Raw genomic sequence first — 18,775 nt, forward strand, 5'->3', positions numbered from 1 at the left:
CAATTCCTATTAACACAGACTTATTTTGCTTCAGCTCCACCTCTCCAAAAAAGGATAGCAGTATTTTCCTGCTTCTCAAGGAGATTGCATTAGAAGAAAACGTACAGGTATTAGGGGCACAAAAAGTGTGTTCATACGTAGTTAGACATGCATACTAAACTCCAAAGTGAGTGAAATTCTCATATGCCCCACATGGATTTTTCTCCTAAATACTGTTTACTGACGACATTAAAATAAAACAGTGKTTTTTTGGTAGACTGTCTATTAATCTACTTTTCTTTTAAAGGAAAGTGAAAGTCAACATAGTTTGAATTATTCCCTGACAAACAAAACAGATCAATGACGTGTGTACCAATCATAGTAACTAATATGGTAAAAAATTTTCCAGTTCATTTTATTTTCTCCCTGAAATGCTAAAGCATATATATCTGTATGCTGTTTGAACAGAAGAACACAACTGTGGATAAGCTGGATGATTGTGGAAAGCAAGAATGTTTTAAGTACAAGAAGATAGGCTTTTTTTCGCTCCAGATAAATATACTGGGAACCTAGAATGCAGTTTCTCCAACATATACCACCAATTATAACCCCCCAAAACATTTATTTGAATTAAAAAAAAAAAGTAAGTTCTAGACATAAAAAAAGTCTTCTCTAACTCTCTAACATTACCAATTTACCTGTTTTTCTTCCACATTTAAAGCAAGTTTTTCATAATTGTTGCAGAAAGTAAAAGAATAGCACCCTTTGGGGAAAAACCTCAGGAAGTCCTCCTCTTTGAAAACTTCCCTTAAATTATTAAAGGTGTACAAATGAGGAAAAAAAACCCAAAAAAACTACTGAATCACTGCTTCTAAATTAGCAGATACACCTTCTAGTCATAGTTTTCAATTAGAAGAACCACTTGTGGAAAACACTTAAGGCAACCAAAAGAAACCTATCATAAAAATAAACAGAGGAAAAAAAAAGTCCATGGACATTGGAGTCTTTAGTAGAACACGCAAAATAGTGAGGCAATATTTCACCTGGCAGTATAAAATCATTTAACATTTCCAAGAATTCAGAAGCATTATAAACTTTTTCTCAGTAAAAATAAAAAGAGCTGTAAACACAATTATCACATCAAAAGCAGTTAACATTGGCTTCAGTTCACCTAGGTTACAACTGCACAATAGTCCAACCCTAAACTGCACGAGCATAATATTCTATTGTGAATACCTGCTTTGCTTTAGCTCTAAATGTTATCTACCGTTACAATGAGTTGCTGAAACAGAGAACCATAAAGAAAAAGTTTTATAAGGAATGTATCAACCAATCAGAATTAGAAAAACAATAAATTGCAAACCAAAAAAAGGAGGCTTATATGATATTTATAGATTCTGATACCTCAAGTACATTAGACCTAGGCTTCAAAATGAGAAAACCCTCATTCCATGCTTTTACAATATAGTTAAATTATCGGGACAAAAGAGAAACCCAGAACATAAAAACTGCATAAAGCACAGAAATAAATTTTAAGGCCAGCAGTGGAGTGGGCCAAGAAAGTTGGGGTAATTTACTTCACAGTTTAGGTCTTCTCAATATCCTAGTTACACTGTTATTTCATTTGACTGAAGCCTACAGAGGCCACCCCCCCTTTCACCACCTGCTCCCTTTACTACCTTGCATAAGACTGTTCCTAACCATCCAGTAAAGGAGGTTGAGAGGATCAATAAGGGTGGGTGAGTTTATTCTTGTTAAATCGTAGTGCTAACTTTTATCGGGTTAAAGCAACTGTTTGCCTGTAGTAATAAATGAATAATTTTCAAGGGCTGTGAATATACAGGATGAATATCAGGTAGGCTTTTGACATCAGACCCTGAACTGGGCTTTTTCTTGCTAGAAGCACAAAAACCATCAAGAAGGAAAACTAATGCCAGGAAGTTTTCATCGTTTAAATGTAACGATTCATCTATGTTAAGAGCATACATATGAACAGATAGGTCTTCCTCCATGACTTTCACTAGGGAAATATTCTCATATTTTTAACGACCAACATAAAGAGAGGAGTTTGACCTAACAAAGGATGTTGCATTTTAAACACTGTCCAAATAACTTCCAAATAGGCAAAAATATCATGACATAAAATATTCATGTTTCTTCTGCAGCAGCAGCCTCAGCTTCTACTATTCTGTGAAGTTACAGGATTTTTAGCCCAACAATTTAACTGTTTCAAATTCCTAAATCCTACTGTAGTTCACCTATAGACTTGCCAAGCAACTCCGAGCAGTATCTGCAGACCAAACGTACTCTAGCAAAAGCTGATTCCCAAAACAATTGCAAAACAAAACAAAAAAAGCAGAGCCCCACACTAACAGAGATGCTAACTGAACAGGGAAAAAACCCTGTTATGAACATTTAAAATTAAGATGAATTTTAAGCTTTTAAAATCCTGCACGGCAAGCACATCCAAAGGACACTTCCCAACTTTGCCACAGACCATCAGATTTTCCCCCACACCTCTGACGTAAATAATTCAAAGTATAGCAATTTTAGCAAGGGATGAAGATGACTAGGGTACCTAAAACTGAGGTAAATACAACAACAAAAAATACAACATAAAACAACAAAAAATACATCTTTAGTGATGTAATTATACAACAGGATAAAAGTAAGTTCCCAGATTTTTTTTCAGGAAGTTCAACTGGCTGAGTAAAACATCAAAAAACTCCTGAACATATTTTTCTCCATGCTTGGAATTTTTCATCTATAAAACATCCAATTTGTGTGAGAAATTGAGGAAAACATTGTGAAATTACTATATAGTCCAGAAAGAATCCTGTATGATTAAGCCCAGTAACTGGAACAAACACATGCATTTGCATGATTCTTATATTAACTGTACAAAGTTGCTCTTCTCATCTTAATGATATGTTAAGAAATAAGTTAATGCTTTAAAACAGCACAAGTTGAAAGATGTTAACATACCACATTTGCAAGCTTGGCATGTACTTAGATTGAATTTAATAAGAGTATTAAAATAATTATTCCTAAATTTGCAGCGACTTACATGTTGTTGCAGGAATTCTATGACAATGGTGAACATTCTCTTGTACGTAGAAGGAATTTTAATAGATCTTCTAATCCTACTTGGGAGGTAAAGGCAAACACAGGATACTTCTGCATACAAAAGTCTGCTTAATATGGTAACTGAGGTCTTTATCCTAAATCTAAATGAAGAAAGGAATGTATGGGAAAATATTTGTCTAAGTGACCACACTACCTTGTAAATAATAATAATAATAATAATAATAATAATAAAAGAGTCCTCTTCCAAGAAACAGAGCAAGAATAAAAGGTGCTACAAATCAAGCGGATAATCAAGAAACAGGTATGAAATGCTATCAATAAATCCAGCAATTAAAACTCAGCAGAAGCTCCATCTCCCTTACACTTGTTTTTATTGCATCTGTGTGGTTCACATACACTATACAACAATTCTTAAAGCGGGACACAAGGAAAAGACAGGTAAGCTTTCAGATGAGAGAACAAATTAGAGAGGAATAACGTCATTCTTCTCATAGTCACCCAGTTTCAAGAATTCTTATCATGGAACAAAGAAACATGTTTAGAAATATCTTCCAAGATGGATTTTATAACTACAACCTGAGGATATAAATAAAAGTGAGGAAATAAAACACTAAAAGGCTTGTTAAGTTTATTATACATTTGGATGACCATGATTGCTGGGAATTTCACATCAGTACAATTCATAGGTCACTGGTTTCCTAGTTTCATGCAAATCTAACTATTCATTTGAAATTAAATTATAACTTCAAAGTATTAAAGTGATGCTAATTATGCACTAGTTTAGTGTAAGCATTGTTCAAAAATGTTCAACTGCATGCAAATCTGTCAAATTCACATAAGAAAAAATTATAACAAAAGACTTATTTCTGGTGATTTTTGCTAAATTGACAAAGGACCTTCTCAAATAACTGAGTATGCCCTACATACAAATCTGACACTGTCTTCCACATATAAAGTCTACACATAAATAAACATTGTAATTCAACCCTAAAGCAGCTTGATAAGGAAAAAGAGGATGATATACCCACAGCACTATCTAAAGGTTGAATATTTTGTAATGTATTTGCAAAATTTCTGGATCAATTATTCTCGGTCAAAGCAAAAAAAAAAAAAAAAAAAGTTTTATTAGAAGAAACTAAAATTGTAAGCTACAATCCCAAGCTGCTAAGTAATACGTATAACTACTGAAAACAGCAGACGATTTCATGATCAAAAACGTAGCTTACATGTGTAAGAGAAAAAAATCAGTGCTAGCTATTACTTCATTTGTTTTAAAGAATGTTTTATAATTTCCCCATCACTGAATCAAAAAAAAAAGGGGGGGGGGCAAACAAACCACATTTACAGTATAAACAGAGCTTCATCTGAAAATACAACTGAAGACTGAGGAGCATGAAAAAGTTAAACAGCTGGAACTTCAGCAAGGGCCTTTAGCTCCTTCAAGAGCAGCCTTAATGGATTCAGACAGACTGGGGCCAACAGAAGAGGACCAACATTAAAATCTCACCCAAGAGACAACTTTTGTATATGTATCATTTTATTTTTTTCTTCTCTAGTAATTCAGAAAAAGCTCTCCCTTAAAAGATGAGGATAGCTTCCTATAACATTTAATCTCACTTAATTATAATGGACAGGAATTTTACTACTGAAAGAACTCAAAAATTAAGTATTAATTGCTATTTGTAAATCTGCCCTTGATAGGGCACATTAACAAGAGCTGCATGGAGAATTATTTTGCAAGGAAAAAAAGGCACCAAAACTTACTACAGAATATTTTCTACTAATAGCTCAGGATAATTATGAAGCACCTTGTTAGGAAAAAACTCTCAGGGAGTATTAGTCCTTGATAATCCAACTTCAAGAAAGCATAAATAATACAGAAAATGATTTGGTTAAGTAAGAAGAGTGATCAGCTTAGCATTTCAGAAGATGATGGCCTCTGTTATATCATAAGGAGTATGATATGCTCCATTTTCATGCCTTTTGACTGTACGCCTTTGTATTTGCTCTCTCGTGAGTTGTTGGCAGAAACAAATTTTCTATAAACATTTCAAGAAGTACCACCAGAAAAACAGCAAGGCCACTAATTAGACACCAGAAACAGCAGGGAGTGAACCTGCACTAAATACTTTTGGACAATTAAGAAGCAACGAGTACTTTGTAAAATGTTCACTTATAAATGTCTTTAAAATAAGCTATAGGACAACTAGAAAATGTAAGCTAGTATCCCAGGACACATCATCTAATATAAAGTAATATGGTAAAGAATTAACTGAATAAATGATCAAATAAATGAATTTACTGTATGATTTTGCTGAAGGACCTGGAAGATTAGGAAAGTATTGAAAACTCAAAGCAACTGTGGGAATCCTCATTAATTAAAGAGCAATTTTGGCACCTGTGGCCAGAGCAACTTCAATCTCTAGAATGCTGATAAAATGTATATATAAGAGTAACCACACATCTACAGAACAAAAAGGTGTCCAACACCAGATTCCCTCATTAAAAGAGCACTGGGAAGATGAAGAAGATAACAAAAATCACAAATACTATGTTTATCGGTCAGGATCCCACTCTTCAAGTCACACAGACTGAGACATTCACAGAAATGTAACACTGAAGGTGAATGAAGCATAAGGATAAGAAGGAATTTAGTGAGGAATGATCAGCACTGGTTAATGCCATTTAATTCAACACCTTTGTTAAAAGTTTAGAAGGTGAAAAACAACACAAAGTTGATTCATATCGGAGCTGAAAAGAAAAACATCAAAAGGATTTTAAAAAATCTGGAAATTCAGCAGGGGCGGGGGATGGGAGGAAAAGAAAGTTGATACAACAGAGCAAYGTCAATCAAACATTTAATTTGACAAAAGAATATATAGAGAGATATGCCCAGGTGACAAAGATTCACGGCAGACAAATGCATATAAGATGCAAAGACTTCATACATGTTGTCAAAAGTGGCAAATGTCCTTTTTAAACCTTGTATGAATCTCTGCTTGACTACAAAAACTCCATCGTGTTAAATAAGACAAAGGATGGAGTTAGTCAATGAAATCTAACCTCAACTTTTGAGACAGTGTAGCAATAAACAAGTCATTTTTAATCATGTCAGCTTATCAGTTGGGCCTTCTATCACGAATCACATCAGCGTACAGTAGTACATACTTGCTTTCACATTTAGTGTTATTTTGCAAGCCCCTCCGTGCTTTAATAAGATTGTACCCAGAATACTGCATTTGCTTCAAAACTTACTACTAAATCTAGGGGCATGCAAGAGGGAGCATTAAAAAAAAAAAAAATTACAACCACTTCTATGGGGTAATCAGACCGAGTAATAACGAAAAACAAGATAAACTATAGTGAACTGAAAAAGAAAACCCAACTACTATGATATATCAGAAGGATGCAAAATTGAGGATGAACAAGAATACAATAGTAAAGAATTAATAAAAAAAGACAGAATTAAAGAAAATATTTAAGGATGAGAGATTTTACTGTTAGTGTTGCTAAGTCACAAGACAGATGAGTTTATAGGACTTCCTGTGTCAGTAACAAACACAGGAAATTTTGGCTCACGTACATTAGATCAGCCATAAAACTGGAAAATACCATATAGCGCAACTGTATATTAAGCTGCAGTTAGAAGAACAATAAAAGCAGATATACAGTCTTCCTAATGGCAGCAGGCACATCTAGCCCACAAACTGGTTATTCAGCACAAAAGAATTAAAAGTAGACATAACAAAATCCACCTCTTTACCATTTTGCATTTGCCAGATTAAGTAGCCATAATAGTATGGCAAAGACAACAGCCTACTATTTTTAATGGGACTCAACAGGCAGCTGGATTTCAAAACTAAACATCTAAGCCACACTGGGATCTAAAGCCAGTGGTATGGTGGTTCGAGTTGCTTAGACAGGAACCAGTCTCAGCAACACCCTAGCCTAAAGGTATCAGAGGGGGAACAAAGGTCCATCTGTTGACAAGGTGATAACTCCTTAATAGTTAAGCTACTAACACCCTCAAACATCCTACTGCACAACTAGTCTAGGTCCAACACAAATTAGCTATACTTTATCCTAGGTTAGTAATATTCTTGCATTTTTAGTATATCTGTAGGATGACCTACTTATTTTAACACCTATGATTAGATTAAAATGATGAAATCTATTATGGAAACATTTTTCCAATTGTTATTAGGACTACAAAACTGTTGTATTAAATAGCCTGAACGAAGTAAAAAATATGCTGCTGTAAAACACATCTGCATGTACGGTGCCTAACCAAACCTATAATTCTCCAGAAAATTAACAGCAAGGCCTTGTCATTACATGTTTTAAACTATCATTTGCCTATACCTGCCTAGCTTTGCATACTTTGTTTGTCACTCTAAGTTTCCAATAAAAAATTTTAAGTTTCACAGAGATAGCAACCTGTTTTGAAATGAAGGTATCTTCATTCTCCAGTTAGTTTGACTGAATCCACACACATACAAAAAAAGTCACACAGTTATCAACCATACTCCAAGTTATGTGCCAACTTAAGTGGCTTCAGATACCAAGACTACAACATGTCAAAATGCTCCAGATGGCAAGTTTTGTTCACACAAACCATCAGAATTATTTTTTTTTAATAATTTCCAAGACTTGCTTGGATTTTGCATAATTATGGAAACATTTTTAAAAACTTAGTTTTAAAAATATAGATTTCACATATGTATGTATGTATACATTTTGCTGGAATATTAGAGTCTGCTATCTTTCATAACATTTCAAGGGTGGTATTTTTTCCTCAAGTCAGTCTTTCTTGGGAAGCCTCTGTTGCATTTTCTAAAAACTAAGCAGTTTAAAAACAAAATGAATCGCTGCAACTAAAGTATCTTTAAACCAAACAATAATTGTCTGCCCTATGATAGTAACCTAGCTATCGGGCCTGAAATCAATTATCAGGCCTGAAATCTTTTATCTGCCTACGCCGAGAGTAGATTTTACTGATTTTTATCAAGGCTGAGTCTCTTATTCCAGACTCTAAGATACACAGAAGATCTTCAGAAGTTTTTATAAACAACCTTAAAGGCAAGTTTATGCAACAGAATCAAGTCTCAGTCTGACTTCCCTGGCAAGCAGTTAGTTTAGAAACATTTAAATAATTCAAGTTTATATGCGTTTTAAAGAATACCAGTTTACTAAACTACTGCAGCCAGTTTAAAAACGTACTCTCTAGGATGTAAAAAGCAAATGCTTCTGAGAAAACAAACACAATACCCACATTCCCCAAAGCTGAATGTATTTTGTAGGTTGTACTGCATTTGGATGAGAACAAGCATTTTTATCTACTTTATGTACAGAACATACCATGACTGCGATTCACTGAATTACTTGCTGTCAGTCCAGAGAAATGAGAAAGACTAACTTTGCCCCTACTGGTCCCGCCTCCGACAAGGGAAAACTGCTTTGGAATTGAAGATCAAAAAAACAGTCTGGCAGAGGAAGTGAAGCCCTCAGCCCCCTCAAGAACAGTTTAGAGACTTTGGAAATCTATCATCATTAGACAAAATACTTCATAGCATGCTCTATGTAATTTCCAAATAAAAGTGAGGTGAACCAGTTTACTGTGTGTAAAACTGGTCCTTTATTTGTAGCTACAGCTGCCATGATTCATGTGGTACTCTGATTTTAAAAAAATTCAGAAACTGACCCATGCTCCACAAATGAAAACTTCTGCTTTCACCCTCTCACATTCTCCCTCCATGGTGGGGGATGGAGGGGAAGAAGCATTTTATGAACTGGACAAAGCACAGTCACAAGTGGGGAAAACATCTCCAATTAAGCAAAACAGGCAGGGGAGATTCAAACTTTGGGGCCAATCAACATTACTAATAGGCATAGGAACATCAAGCATTTAACATTAATGAACAATTCCATTACTGCACTAAGTAGCACTGGGTAGGAAAACAGATGAAAAATAAACGTCTTATGATCCAGAGAAAAAGTTAGACTGCAAGCTGTACAACCCTACAAGCCTCAGAAGCAGCCAGCATACCTAGAGAACTTTGCTCTACTTACAAACAGCCTGGAAAGAGGAAACCATAACGGACCAAGGAGTTTTTGTTGTTTTCTTTAATGGAATAAGGGTTTCCAATCAAGTGCCTGTTACTTTGTTAAAAAGGAATGTTTGCAATAAAGACCAACTTGCATGCAATGTAGTTAAGTGAAGATACCCTACATCTTCCTAAGGCTTGCTTTTCCCAGGAGATAAAAGACCAAAGAACCCAGGATGTTGTATAATGGGCTTACTGAAATGGGATTAATTAACTATGTAGTCTTTTTTTTTTTTTTTWAACCAAATTATGGCACTCAGAATTCTCAGTAAAGTGATTAGGTATACAAAGAAAGCATGCAGGCAGACACAAATAGCTATAGTGTCTTCTGTGGTAGACAGAAGTATATCAGTGTAAAACAAATTATTTCTCTCATACTTCAGAAATTGAATGCTTSCAAAACAGTATTTTCCTTGATGAAAAGCAAAGCAAATAAAGGAACTAACTAAAGCAATTGACTTATAATCCTATTCTGGAATTGAAATCAAGTATTAACAGTTTCTTCCTAATCATATTTACTCTTGGATCTACTGAAACAGGAAAATAAGCAGGTAAAGGGAAAGTGTTTCATACATTGCATCTATAAAAGACTAAGCAAATTTTATTCAAGATTCTTCTTTAACCTTTCTGAAAAGGAAGCCTCTCTTACCATGATGAATGCTGCAACTGAAGATACATAGGATATGCACAAATTGATAAAGGCACTCAATTTTTATTATTTATTTTTTTACAAATAAAATACATTGGCCTGTCTGAATCAGTTTATCTTTTCTTTTGTTCAAAGGAAAAAAAACATGTTGAGTTCAAGCAAAATATACTGCTCGAACTCTATTCCCCAAATAAGTGCTATAACTTCTGAATGTAAATTTGCTAGAAATACTTCAAGCCACGATATACCAACAGCTATTTAGAGTTATGCACAAATCTGCAAGTTGCATTTCAGATCCTGCAGCACTTTTTCCTTTTGAGACAATTCTGAACTAACACCTCACCTTTCTTAGGTCTGTAGATGGTACTTCATGGGCAAGACTTAAGTGACAATCTAATTTAGTTAAAACAAAACAAAACAACCTCTGCTCTTTTTGTAAGAAATAGATCTTGACTCTATAGCTAAGAACAAATTATGACAGAAAAAACATAGTACAGTCCTCCACATAAATTTGCTGGGCAGTTTCAGATGGATACAATTTAATGCAGTATCAGTGGATACACTACCAAGTACTCTTAAGCATTTAAATTTCTACTCCAATTGAAAGCATTATTCATGCAGAAATAGTCAACAAAGAATTTGCTAGCTTCTGAAAGTGTTTTTTATTGATGGAAGTAAAAAATTTAAAATTAAAGTGATATATTAACATGTACTTAAATGGAATTTAAAAAGTTATTTCAATGACATAATTTAATGAAGCCTGTCAGAGGAATGCTAGTTTTGTACACTATTACTTTTGTGAGCTTGCTAGCAAGTGTCTGCATACAGAAGGCATTAATGCATGGAGGAACTGGCACATCAATTTTATTTAGACAGGCTCTTAAAAACCCCTTTGTCCAGAAGGCATTACACACAAATGTCTGGGTGACCCAATTGCAATATAAATCTAAATAAATGCTAGTAAAAAAGACAAAACCACTCTACTTCAGCAGAGCTGCGGTCTCAGCAAGTGAGAAGAAAAATCATGCTGTGCTGGCATAAGCTTTAGTTTTTACAAAACATATGAAAGCATTAGCAAGCTATTATGCAACACCTATAAGGTATCAAAATTTACCAACCCCCCCCCCCGAAAGTTATGAATTAACAGGAAACAAGCGACTTACTAACACATAGCTAGATGTTTGTCCATGAGAGAGACTAAATTGGCAGCTTGCATTATATCTTACTCCTGTGGGACTGAAAATCTGTAGTAGAAATGCTAGTAAAATACTACTTTAAAAAAGTAAGTTCCTCTTAAGAAGTCTGTTAAGGCAACATTAGTAGTTCAGACCATGGATGTGACTTAACATCAAGCATTCAAACAAAACAAAACAAAAACACCCCAAACCCTTCATACTCAAACATTTCAATTAATTCATGTTGGAAGGAAAGGGCAAAGATTTTCCTTAAAAAAATTTAGGATGTGCAGACACAAGACGACTGTTACAAGGGAATGCTAAAGTGTTTGAAATTCTACCTCAGGAGCTGGAACGTGAGAGGGAACAGTTACAAACAACCACCACCAACAAAAAAAACCCCAAACCCATCAATGGTCAATATTTTGCAAACTCACTGTAGATACAATCAAGTACCAGGTTATCAGTATTATTTGTAAATATAAATCTAATTTTCCACTTTGAAAAAATTATGCTTTTATATTAACATTTTTAAGCCAGTTCCTCCAAAATATATTACCTACAAAATTATATTATGAGAACATATTACCTAATATATTACTGATGAAATATTTGTAAAACAAACTTTCAGAAAAATTTCATATTTAAATTGATAATCCTGTAGTGTCAAACCCTCCTTAACACCTTAAATTGACTGTGTTAAATATAAAATGAAGAACAACTGTTTAGAAAATAAATCAACCTAGTGATTTAATTAAACCTTAAGAACAAACAAGGTTACTGAATAATACAAATTATTTATAGCTAAGATGCCACACACTTGTTTTAGAAAAGGAAACCTCATCCCCACAATATTTATTCATAAAATATCATACTGACACTTTGAAATGCTTCTATTAAAAAAAAAAGTCATCATCTTATCATATTTTAGTAATTGCTGTGGAAATATTTAATTCAATTATCTTCAAAAAAACCTAAAAATATAGTTTCATTTATAGACAGGTGTGCATATACGTATGCATTTTAAGGTGTATGTATGTATTTTAAGGTAACTTTTTCCATTATACTAATAAAAGATGACAAAGTAGGAAGTAGAAGAGAAATATGCAGTATACTTCTATGAACTAAACTGTAGCATATTAATGACTAACTGGCATGCCAAAATTAATCAACAAAATCTGATCCACCATGCTTGCAGAACACTGGAATATCCTTTCTTTTGTGCAGTAGCAGTCTAAACAGAATTTAAATGCCTCTCTGCTGTAAATGTGCTAAATATAAGATACTGTAACTGGAAAATATTTGCATGTTCTGGTCTTTTTGGGGGGTCTACAGAATATTTAAAATCTCTTATACATACTGCTTGGGATGTGAATTTTAATTATTCTATTAAGACTTTATAAATGAAAAATGGGCTTTTAAAGGAATCTGGATTAAAGCCAACTAATATGACAAGTAAGCATATCACAGGTCATGCTATTCATGCTCTTCCATGGTAAAACTGTAGTTATCACACCTTAAACTTTAAATATCAAAAGTTAYTTCCACAAATCTGAAAAGTGCATATAAAAAATAAGCTAAAAATTAGTTAAGCTTTTTCTTTTAATTTCTGGAAAGTTAGCTACTAGCCTCTGACTATATTTAACTGCATGCTACATTACATTGTTACTACATGAGCAAATAACTACTGGCAGGTTTAAACAAGCAAGAGAGCAGCAAAAAGTACAGGGATAATATTTAAAACTTAACAGAAAAACAGTCCCAACAGAAACCTGAACAAACTTACCATGGATTCTGTTCTTCCAACAACAGAAAACCACATTTTGATCTTCAGGACTACAGATCCTTGAAAGAAAAAAAAACAATTCTCCACTTCTCTTTCAGCCCTCAACAGCAACCAAGTCTGCTGGATTTTCCAAGATACCCATCAAGATAATTCTGAGCTGGATGCTATGACACAGTATAGCATTTATCAACACCAGCTATAACCAATACAATATTCAGTCTCTTACGTAATCAGTTATGCTGTTCTGACTTTCATTTACTTTAGAGGCTTTATTAAACTTTGAAAACTGCTAGAAAAACAAAAAGGGAGCCCTTTTGTACAAAAGACAAAACCTCCAAATTAAACAGGAAGTAATGTACTGGCCCACAGATGGCTAAGAAGTCACATGCAAAAGCCCCCAAAACGTGATATATTTTTAAAGTAAACTACATGCACACACTGCTTCCAAATCATCTGGATTTCATAAAAACTTAGCCGCAATGTGGTTGGGAGTCAGGCAGCTTTTAACATCAAAACATCTTTCAGGGTTAGAGCAACCAAATTCTGCACACAACCTCAAAAAAGCAATACTGTTCCCAATGCCCGACCACTCCTACCAACTAGATTTCCATATTCCTATTATAAAAGCTACTGGTAATAAAGCTACAGAAGCATTACTACAAGGAAACATGCAACACTGCAAATGGGTTAAAAAAAGAGGTTAACCTTCTGGGTCACAAAACACGTGAAGCTATACAATATAACTTTTTAAGTTAGAGAAGAAGTTAAGAAATGCTGTTAGTTGTTTTCTCAACTTAAGAAAAAAACAAAACAAAAAAACCACCACTGTTTACAATCCCCTGGCTGCTAGCAGTTGTTTCGTAACTGAACTTGTTTTATCCAGCATGTATTCATATAGCACATATGCTTACTACATGGTTGCTCAAAGGGGCTGTCTTGCCTTAGAAAATACTCTTAGAGTAAACTAAGATAAGCAAACTAGCTGATAGGTAGCAATTCTGTTCCCTCCAACATACTTGGCAACATTTACTTTACAAATACTCATTTTTTATTTAAAAGTAATGCAATTAAACATTCTAGCTGTCGTTACGTGGAAAGAGGATCAAATGCAGGGTTCCCCAGTGATCTAACACTTATATATATTCATTACCTCACTTATTACTGCCAATATGTTTTCAATCGCTATTACAAACTGAAACCATCCATCAGAAAGATAAGCAGGTGCAGAACATTTCAATGCACACTGTGCCACTTCTCTGCTTGTATAACCTTAGCTTCAACTCAGATGATCTTTTTTAGATTGCAGCAGAAAAGGAAGTGACAATCACCTGGTAATTACAAAAATTTTGTTTGGAAGGTGTATGCGAGGGGATTAATTTCCCCATTACAAACTCTTAATTGGCACAGACTTTGATTATCCAGAAATCCTGCAAACCAATACAAGCCAAAAGAATTACCAAATTATAAGTTAGCTAGATGCTTCCTCAGAGATGAGCACAAATTACTATAGAAGTGTAGATTTGTTGCAGTGGGTAAAAGGAAGAAAGAAGCATTCAGTAGAAATTACTTGTTTTAATGGATCTTTCTGAATCTGCCCATTTCACTCATCTCTAAAAACCATCAGCAACGCACATTTTAATCAACTTTACACAAGGCCAGTGACAAGAATCAGGAGTACATTAAGAAAAAGTCGATTTTAACTTAATGAGAAAGGTAGGTCAACACCAACACGCAAAGGCATTCTCATTCTTTCACAGAATGTTACTGAGAGCAGCTGTTTTGTCATATCAAAAGTTATTTTCATAACCAAAGCTGAGTAGTTTCAAAGTTATATTTCATTATTTGGAACAGTGCCACCTATTGACTAGCCATTGCATTTTCTTTCATTACAGCACTTTTGAAACACTCTCAAGAAACCAGTAGTCAAAGAAATATAACCGGGATCAGCTATCAAACCAGGATCCTACGCATGGCAAGAGTAACTGTGTTTCTGAAACACAATATAGGTTTTAATTTCTTAAACTATAATGTACTTTCATATGAACATTTGATAACCAACCTCTCTCTCTCTCTCTCTCTCTCTCTATATATATATACACACACACACTTTTTAAAGAAAAAGTGCATCCATTCTGATGCTCGTCTCTTTCTCATTTCAGGTACTTCAAACATTTAAATTGTGTGAAATTTTAACAAATACTTTATTGGATTTCTGTTCCCACTTTTCGCAGCCAAAAGAAAAACTGAGAATTTTAATTCTTATGCTGCTAAAAGACACACGACTTGAGACACATCAGAAAAAGCATCAGTGAAAGTCAACAAGATAAGAATAGAAAGAAAAAAATCCACCCACTGTTAAAAGCTTCTCAGTCACACAATTCTCTAATCCATTCTTGGGAAAACTGGTGCCCTGCACATTCCTCCTTACCCTATTGTTTTTATGAAGCCCATTAAGGGAAAACCATGCTACTTAATTACCTCCAATAAGCAACTCCACACTCTAAATAGCCCCGTGAAAATCATCCTAATTATTTACTAATTTGGAACCAATTTGGTTCAACACTTAATGTAAGATGATTATTTCTATCCAATCAACATTCTGCTGACTTCAAGCTAAGCAAAAATTTCTATTCTACACACACTAATACAATATAAAAATCTGCCTCTAGCTTACTTCAGATTGAGATTTAGGGCATAACCTTTTTAAAATCAGCATCCCAATAGTGTGGCATGCGTACCACTGCAAGATGGCACGCAAATACTGCCGGAAGCACTGAATGCTTCTGTAAGTACACGTGCTGAGATGAAGATTGCTGCTTCCATCACAAACTGAGATAATGGATGTATCATAAAATTGGTTAAACAAATTGTAAAAAATTTCAAAGCAAGCTTTCACACTGGACAGTAACATTCTTACATAATGCTAACATAAATTAAGATAGCGTTGCTAGTTAAAACAATGTATGGGAGAAGCCAGCCAGCTCCAGTGAAAATGGAAATTTTTTCCCCCCTTTTATACCCTGCTTCTCTCTAGGTGAGAAAGCAGATGTCACAGCTTAAAGTGAAAAACTAATTTCAACTTAACATTTCAAAACATTCAACTGAAATGCAGATGGCAGTCTGATACATACTACTGATACATACTCTGATACATATATCTGGTATATCTCAAAATCTAGTATTTGCTTCTCAAATTACTGACTCCACAAAATCAGAGCAGAACACTGAGTTACATTTTTCAGATTCTGAATAGTTTTCTCAATAACTGCTGATCATTAGCAACATGTACCCGATACCTTTTTTTTTTTAAAAAAGATTTCAGAAATAAATCTTTAGAGCAGATACCATGCAAGATTACCACTTCATGAACATGAAATGTGCAAAGTTGCAACAAAAATAGTGCTGTTTAGAAGTAATTAACTATGCCAAGTAACTTAAAAGGACTAACAATCATGCCTTTAGCCCTTGCAGTAAGTGACAAGGAAGACAAGATTTTTCCGAAAAGCTGTGTACTACATGGTGAAGAGGCACTAGGAAAGACTTGCTGCATGTGTTGTATACCACATTATCGCAACCAGGACTCTTGGATATCACAGTTACAGAATTTATAACAAATTTTAAAATTAAAAATCATGTCTGCTATGTGACCCGTTTAATAAAGCAAAACCCACCAACTAGTGGAGCCCTCCATCTGGTGGCTGGAGTTGTATGTGCAGGCTATACATTATTATCAACAGAAAGCATACACGAGATATTTCTGCTAAGACAAGAGGAACACTCCCCTTCATCAAGCTACTCAATATGCTGTAGAACTTGATTAGAAAGAAATCATACAGGTAGCTGTATACTGTAAAAGGATAAGGTCTCTTGTCTTCACAGCAGAAAGTAGGCAAACTTCAATGTATATATTTGAATTATTATTTTTTTTATTGAATGGATAAAACACTAATGCACACACTTTGTTCTTTCTGCATTTTACTGCTTTTCTTCCCCAAATACTCCTGCTATTTATCAGTTGAAGTGCTAAATAACCACATTTATTCATTCTCTTTAAAAACATTTGGCGTCTGAAAAATGCTACTTTAACCTGTAGCATTTTAGACTTAAATATCATAACTATATCCATATTATGTTTTCTCTTATACTGCTCATACTTGTGTATTTTAAGGAAACATTTCCCAGACAGAATAAAAGTATCATTAATATCACATGCATGACAGACTTGAGGGAAATGGATTTTTCCATTAACATCTTCCACAGTAGGCTTAAAAAAAGCAAACAAACAAAAAAACTTAGTAACRCTTAAACAAACTGATTTACATACCTTGGCAGCAACAATGCTCAGGCCCATTCCATTTTGTTTTTTTAGTGTTACAGTGATAATTTCAGGTTCTTTCCTCAAAGGCTGAGTCTATTGAACAGGGAAGGGGAATGGAGAGGAAAAAAGACAAAAGCTCATATTCATGGCCAGGCTGAGAAAATTACCACACAGAATAACCAACTGACAATCAAAACTGTTTATGCAGCAAAAAAATCTCACACCCTAAATAATGTCTGAAACTTAATTTTAAAAGTAGAATCTGTTACACTTAGTTGATAATGTGAATTCATATTAATCATTACACCTGTGTTCTATACAGTAACAGAGTTATGAAGTCTACCAATTTTCTCCTTTGCTAATTTAACAGTTACAGTAAAGAAAGATTTTAAGTGATTTACAATTTGAAATGTAATAGGTCTATAAAATGAAACAACTTTTTACAAAATCAGACATTTAAACTCAGTAGGCCCTTTTAGAAGGGTGAGGGTGACCTGTCTGGAGTTCAGTTTTTAATGCAGCATCTAGAACATAATTTTGCAAAGATGTTATGGGACAGTTAATTTCAAAGACAGACTGTTAAAGCCTTGAAAGAAAGCTTCCAGAAAATTTCACTTCCAAATCCCACAGCTAAAATAAAACCCCAGCCCCCTTCACATTTTCAGTGGTTCTTTTTCGCATCTTCACAATGTTGCCAGTTTCCTGTCAAAAAGTTGACATTAAATCTTGATGAGCTGAAGCACATAAATTAGAGCATGTGAACCCTAGCTTGTACCCATATTAAAACTTGCTTACTACAAGTTCCACAAGACACAGGACAAAGTAAAAATATATTAAAAAAATTAATTCAAAAAACATTAACACTGATTAATTCAAAATGTTCGGAAAGCAAGTAGATTTTAAGCTAGAAGTATTCTAGCACACCTATGCCAAAGACTGCAGAAGGACAGAACATATTCTTACTTTATTCAGGATTTTCTTCATTAATTTAAATGGAAACATTCTTTAAAACTAGAGTCAACAAAAACCATATACATTGTGAAAGGTGAGAGACTTCTATAGAAGAATCACATTGAAGAAAAAGCCACAAGACACCAGGAACATAACTTTGTCACTAATCTATACATGATTTCTCTTTTTGGTGTGACAATAAAAAAAATAAATAGAAATCCTCAACGAAAATTGAGGAGGACTGCCTAATTTGGGCCATTCCTTAGACTACCAACAGAAACAGAATTGTGATGACAGTTTTGGCTTGCAAAAAAACTAAGACAGCACAACTATATAATTGAACATTATCTAATATTTAGACTACCCAGACGTGTAGCACCAAGAGGTGATTTGCGAACCTGCATTTAAAGCACAGCTCCATACTGAAGACTTTTTCCACTGTCATGCTTAGCACCCTCCATTAACATACATGCACTAGAGAGAAGACTGATCAGATTAGGTTATTCGGACAGTCTAAATGGTATTAATTTCTCACATCAGTGCATCCCTATGAGTAGGAAGTCAAGCAAAGGAGGCAGGAGACCTGCATGGATGAGCAAGGAGCTCCTGGCAAAACTCAACCAGAAGAAGGAAGTATACAGAAAGTGGAAAGGGGGACAGGCCACTTGGGAGGAATACAGGAACGTTGTCAGAGTATGCAGGGATGCGACGAGGAAGGCTAAGGCC

At 34.5% G+C, this 18,775-nt stretch overlaps 1 protein-coding gene across 5 annotated transcripts in view; it reads right to left on the reverse strand.

Annotated features, from left to right (window-relative positions):
• The window catches only part of AFDN (afadin, adherens junction formation factor), a 140,149-nt gene that overhangs the window by 27,400 nt on the left and 93,974 nt on the right, over nucleotides 1-18,775 (reverse strand). For all 5 annotated transcript variants that reach the window (XR_003256535.1, XM_026085105.1, XM_026085104.1 and 2 more), the window contains exon 22: nucleotides 17,105-17,191. Coding sequence is in view for 4 of the 5 variants with exons in the window: in XM_026085105.1 (XP_025940890.1) it covers nucleotides 17,105-17,191 (87 nt within the window). In the remaining variant the exon portion in view is untranslated. The remainder of the gene's footprint in view (nucleotides 1-17,104; nucleotides 17,192-18,775) is intronic.

The sequence above is a fragment of the Apteryx rowi genome, unplaced genomic scaffold, assembly GCF_003343035.1.
Source record: "Apteryx rowi isolate R43461 unplaced genomic scaffold, aptRow1 scaffold_66, whole genome shotgun sequence".
NCBI classification, from domain to species: Eukaryota; Metazoa; Chordata; class Aves; order Apterygiformes; family Apterygidae; genus Apteryx; species Apteryx rowi.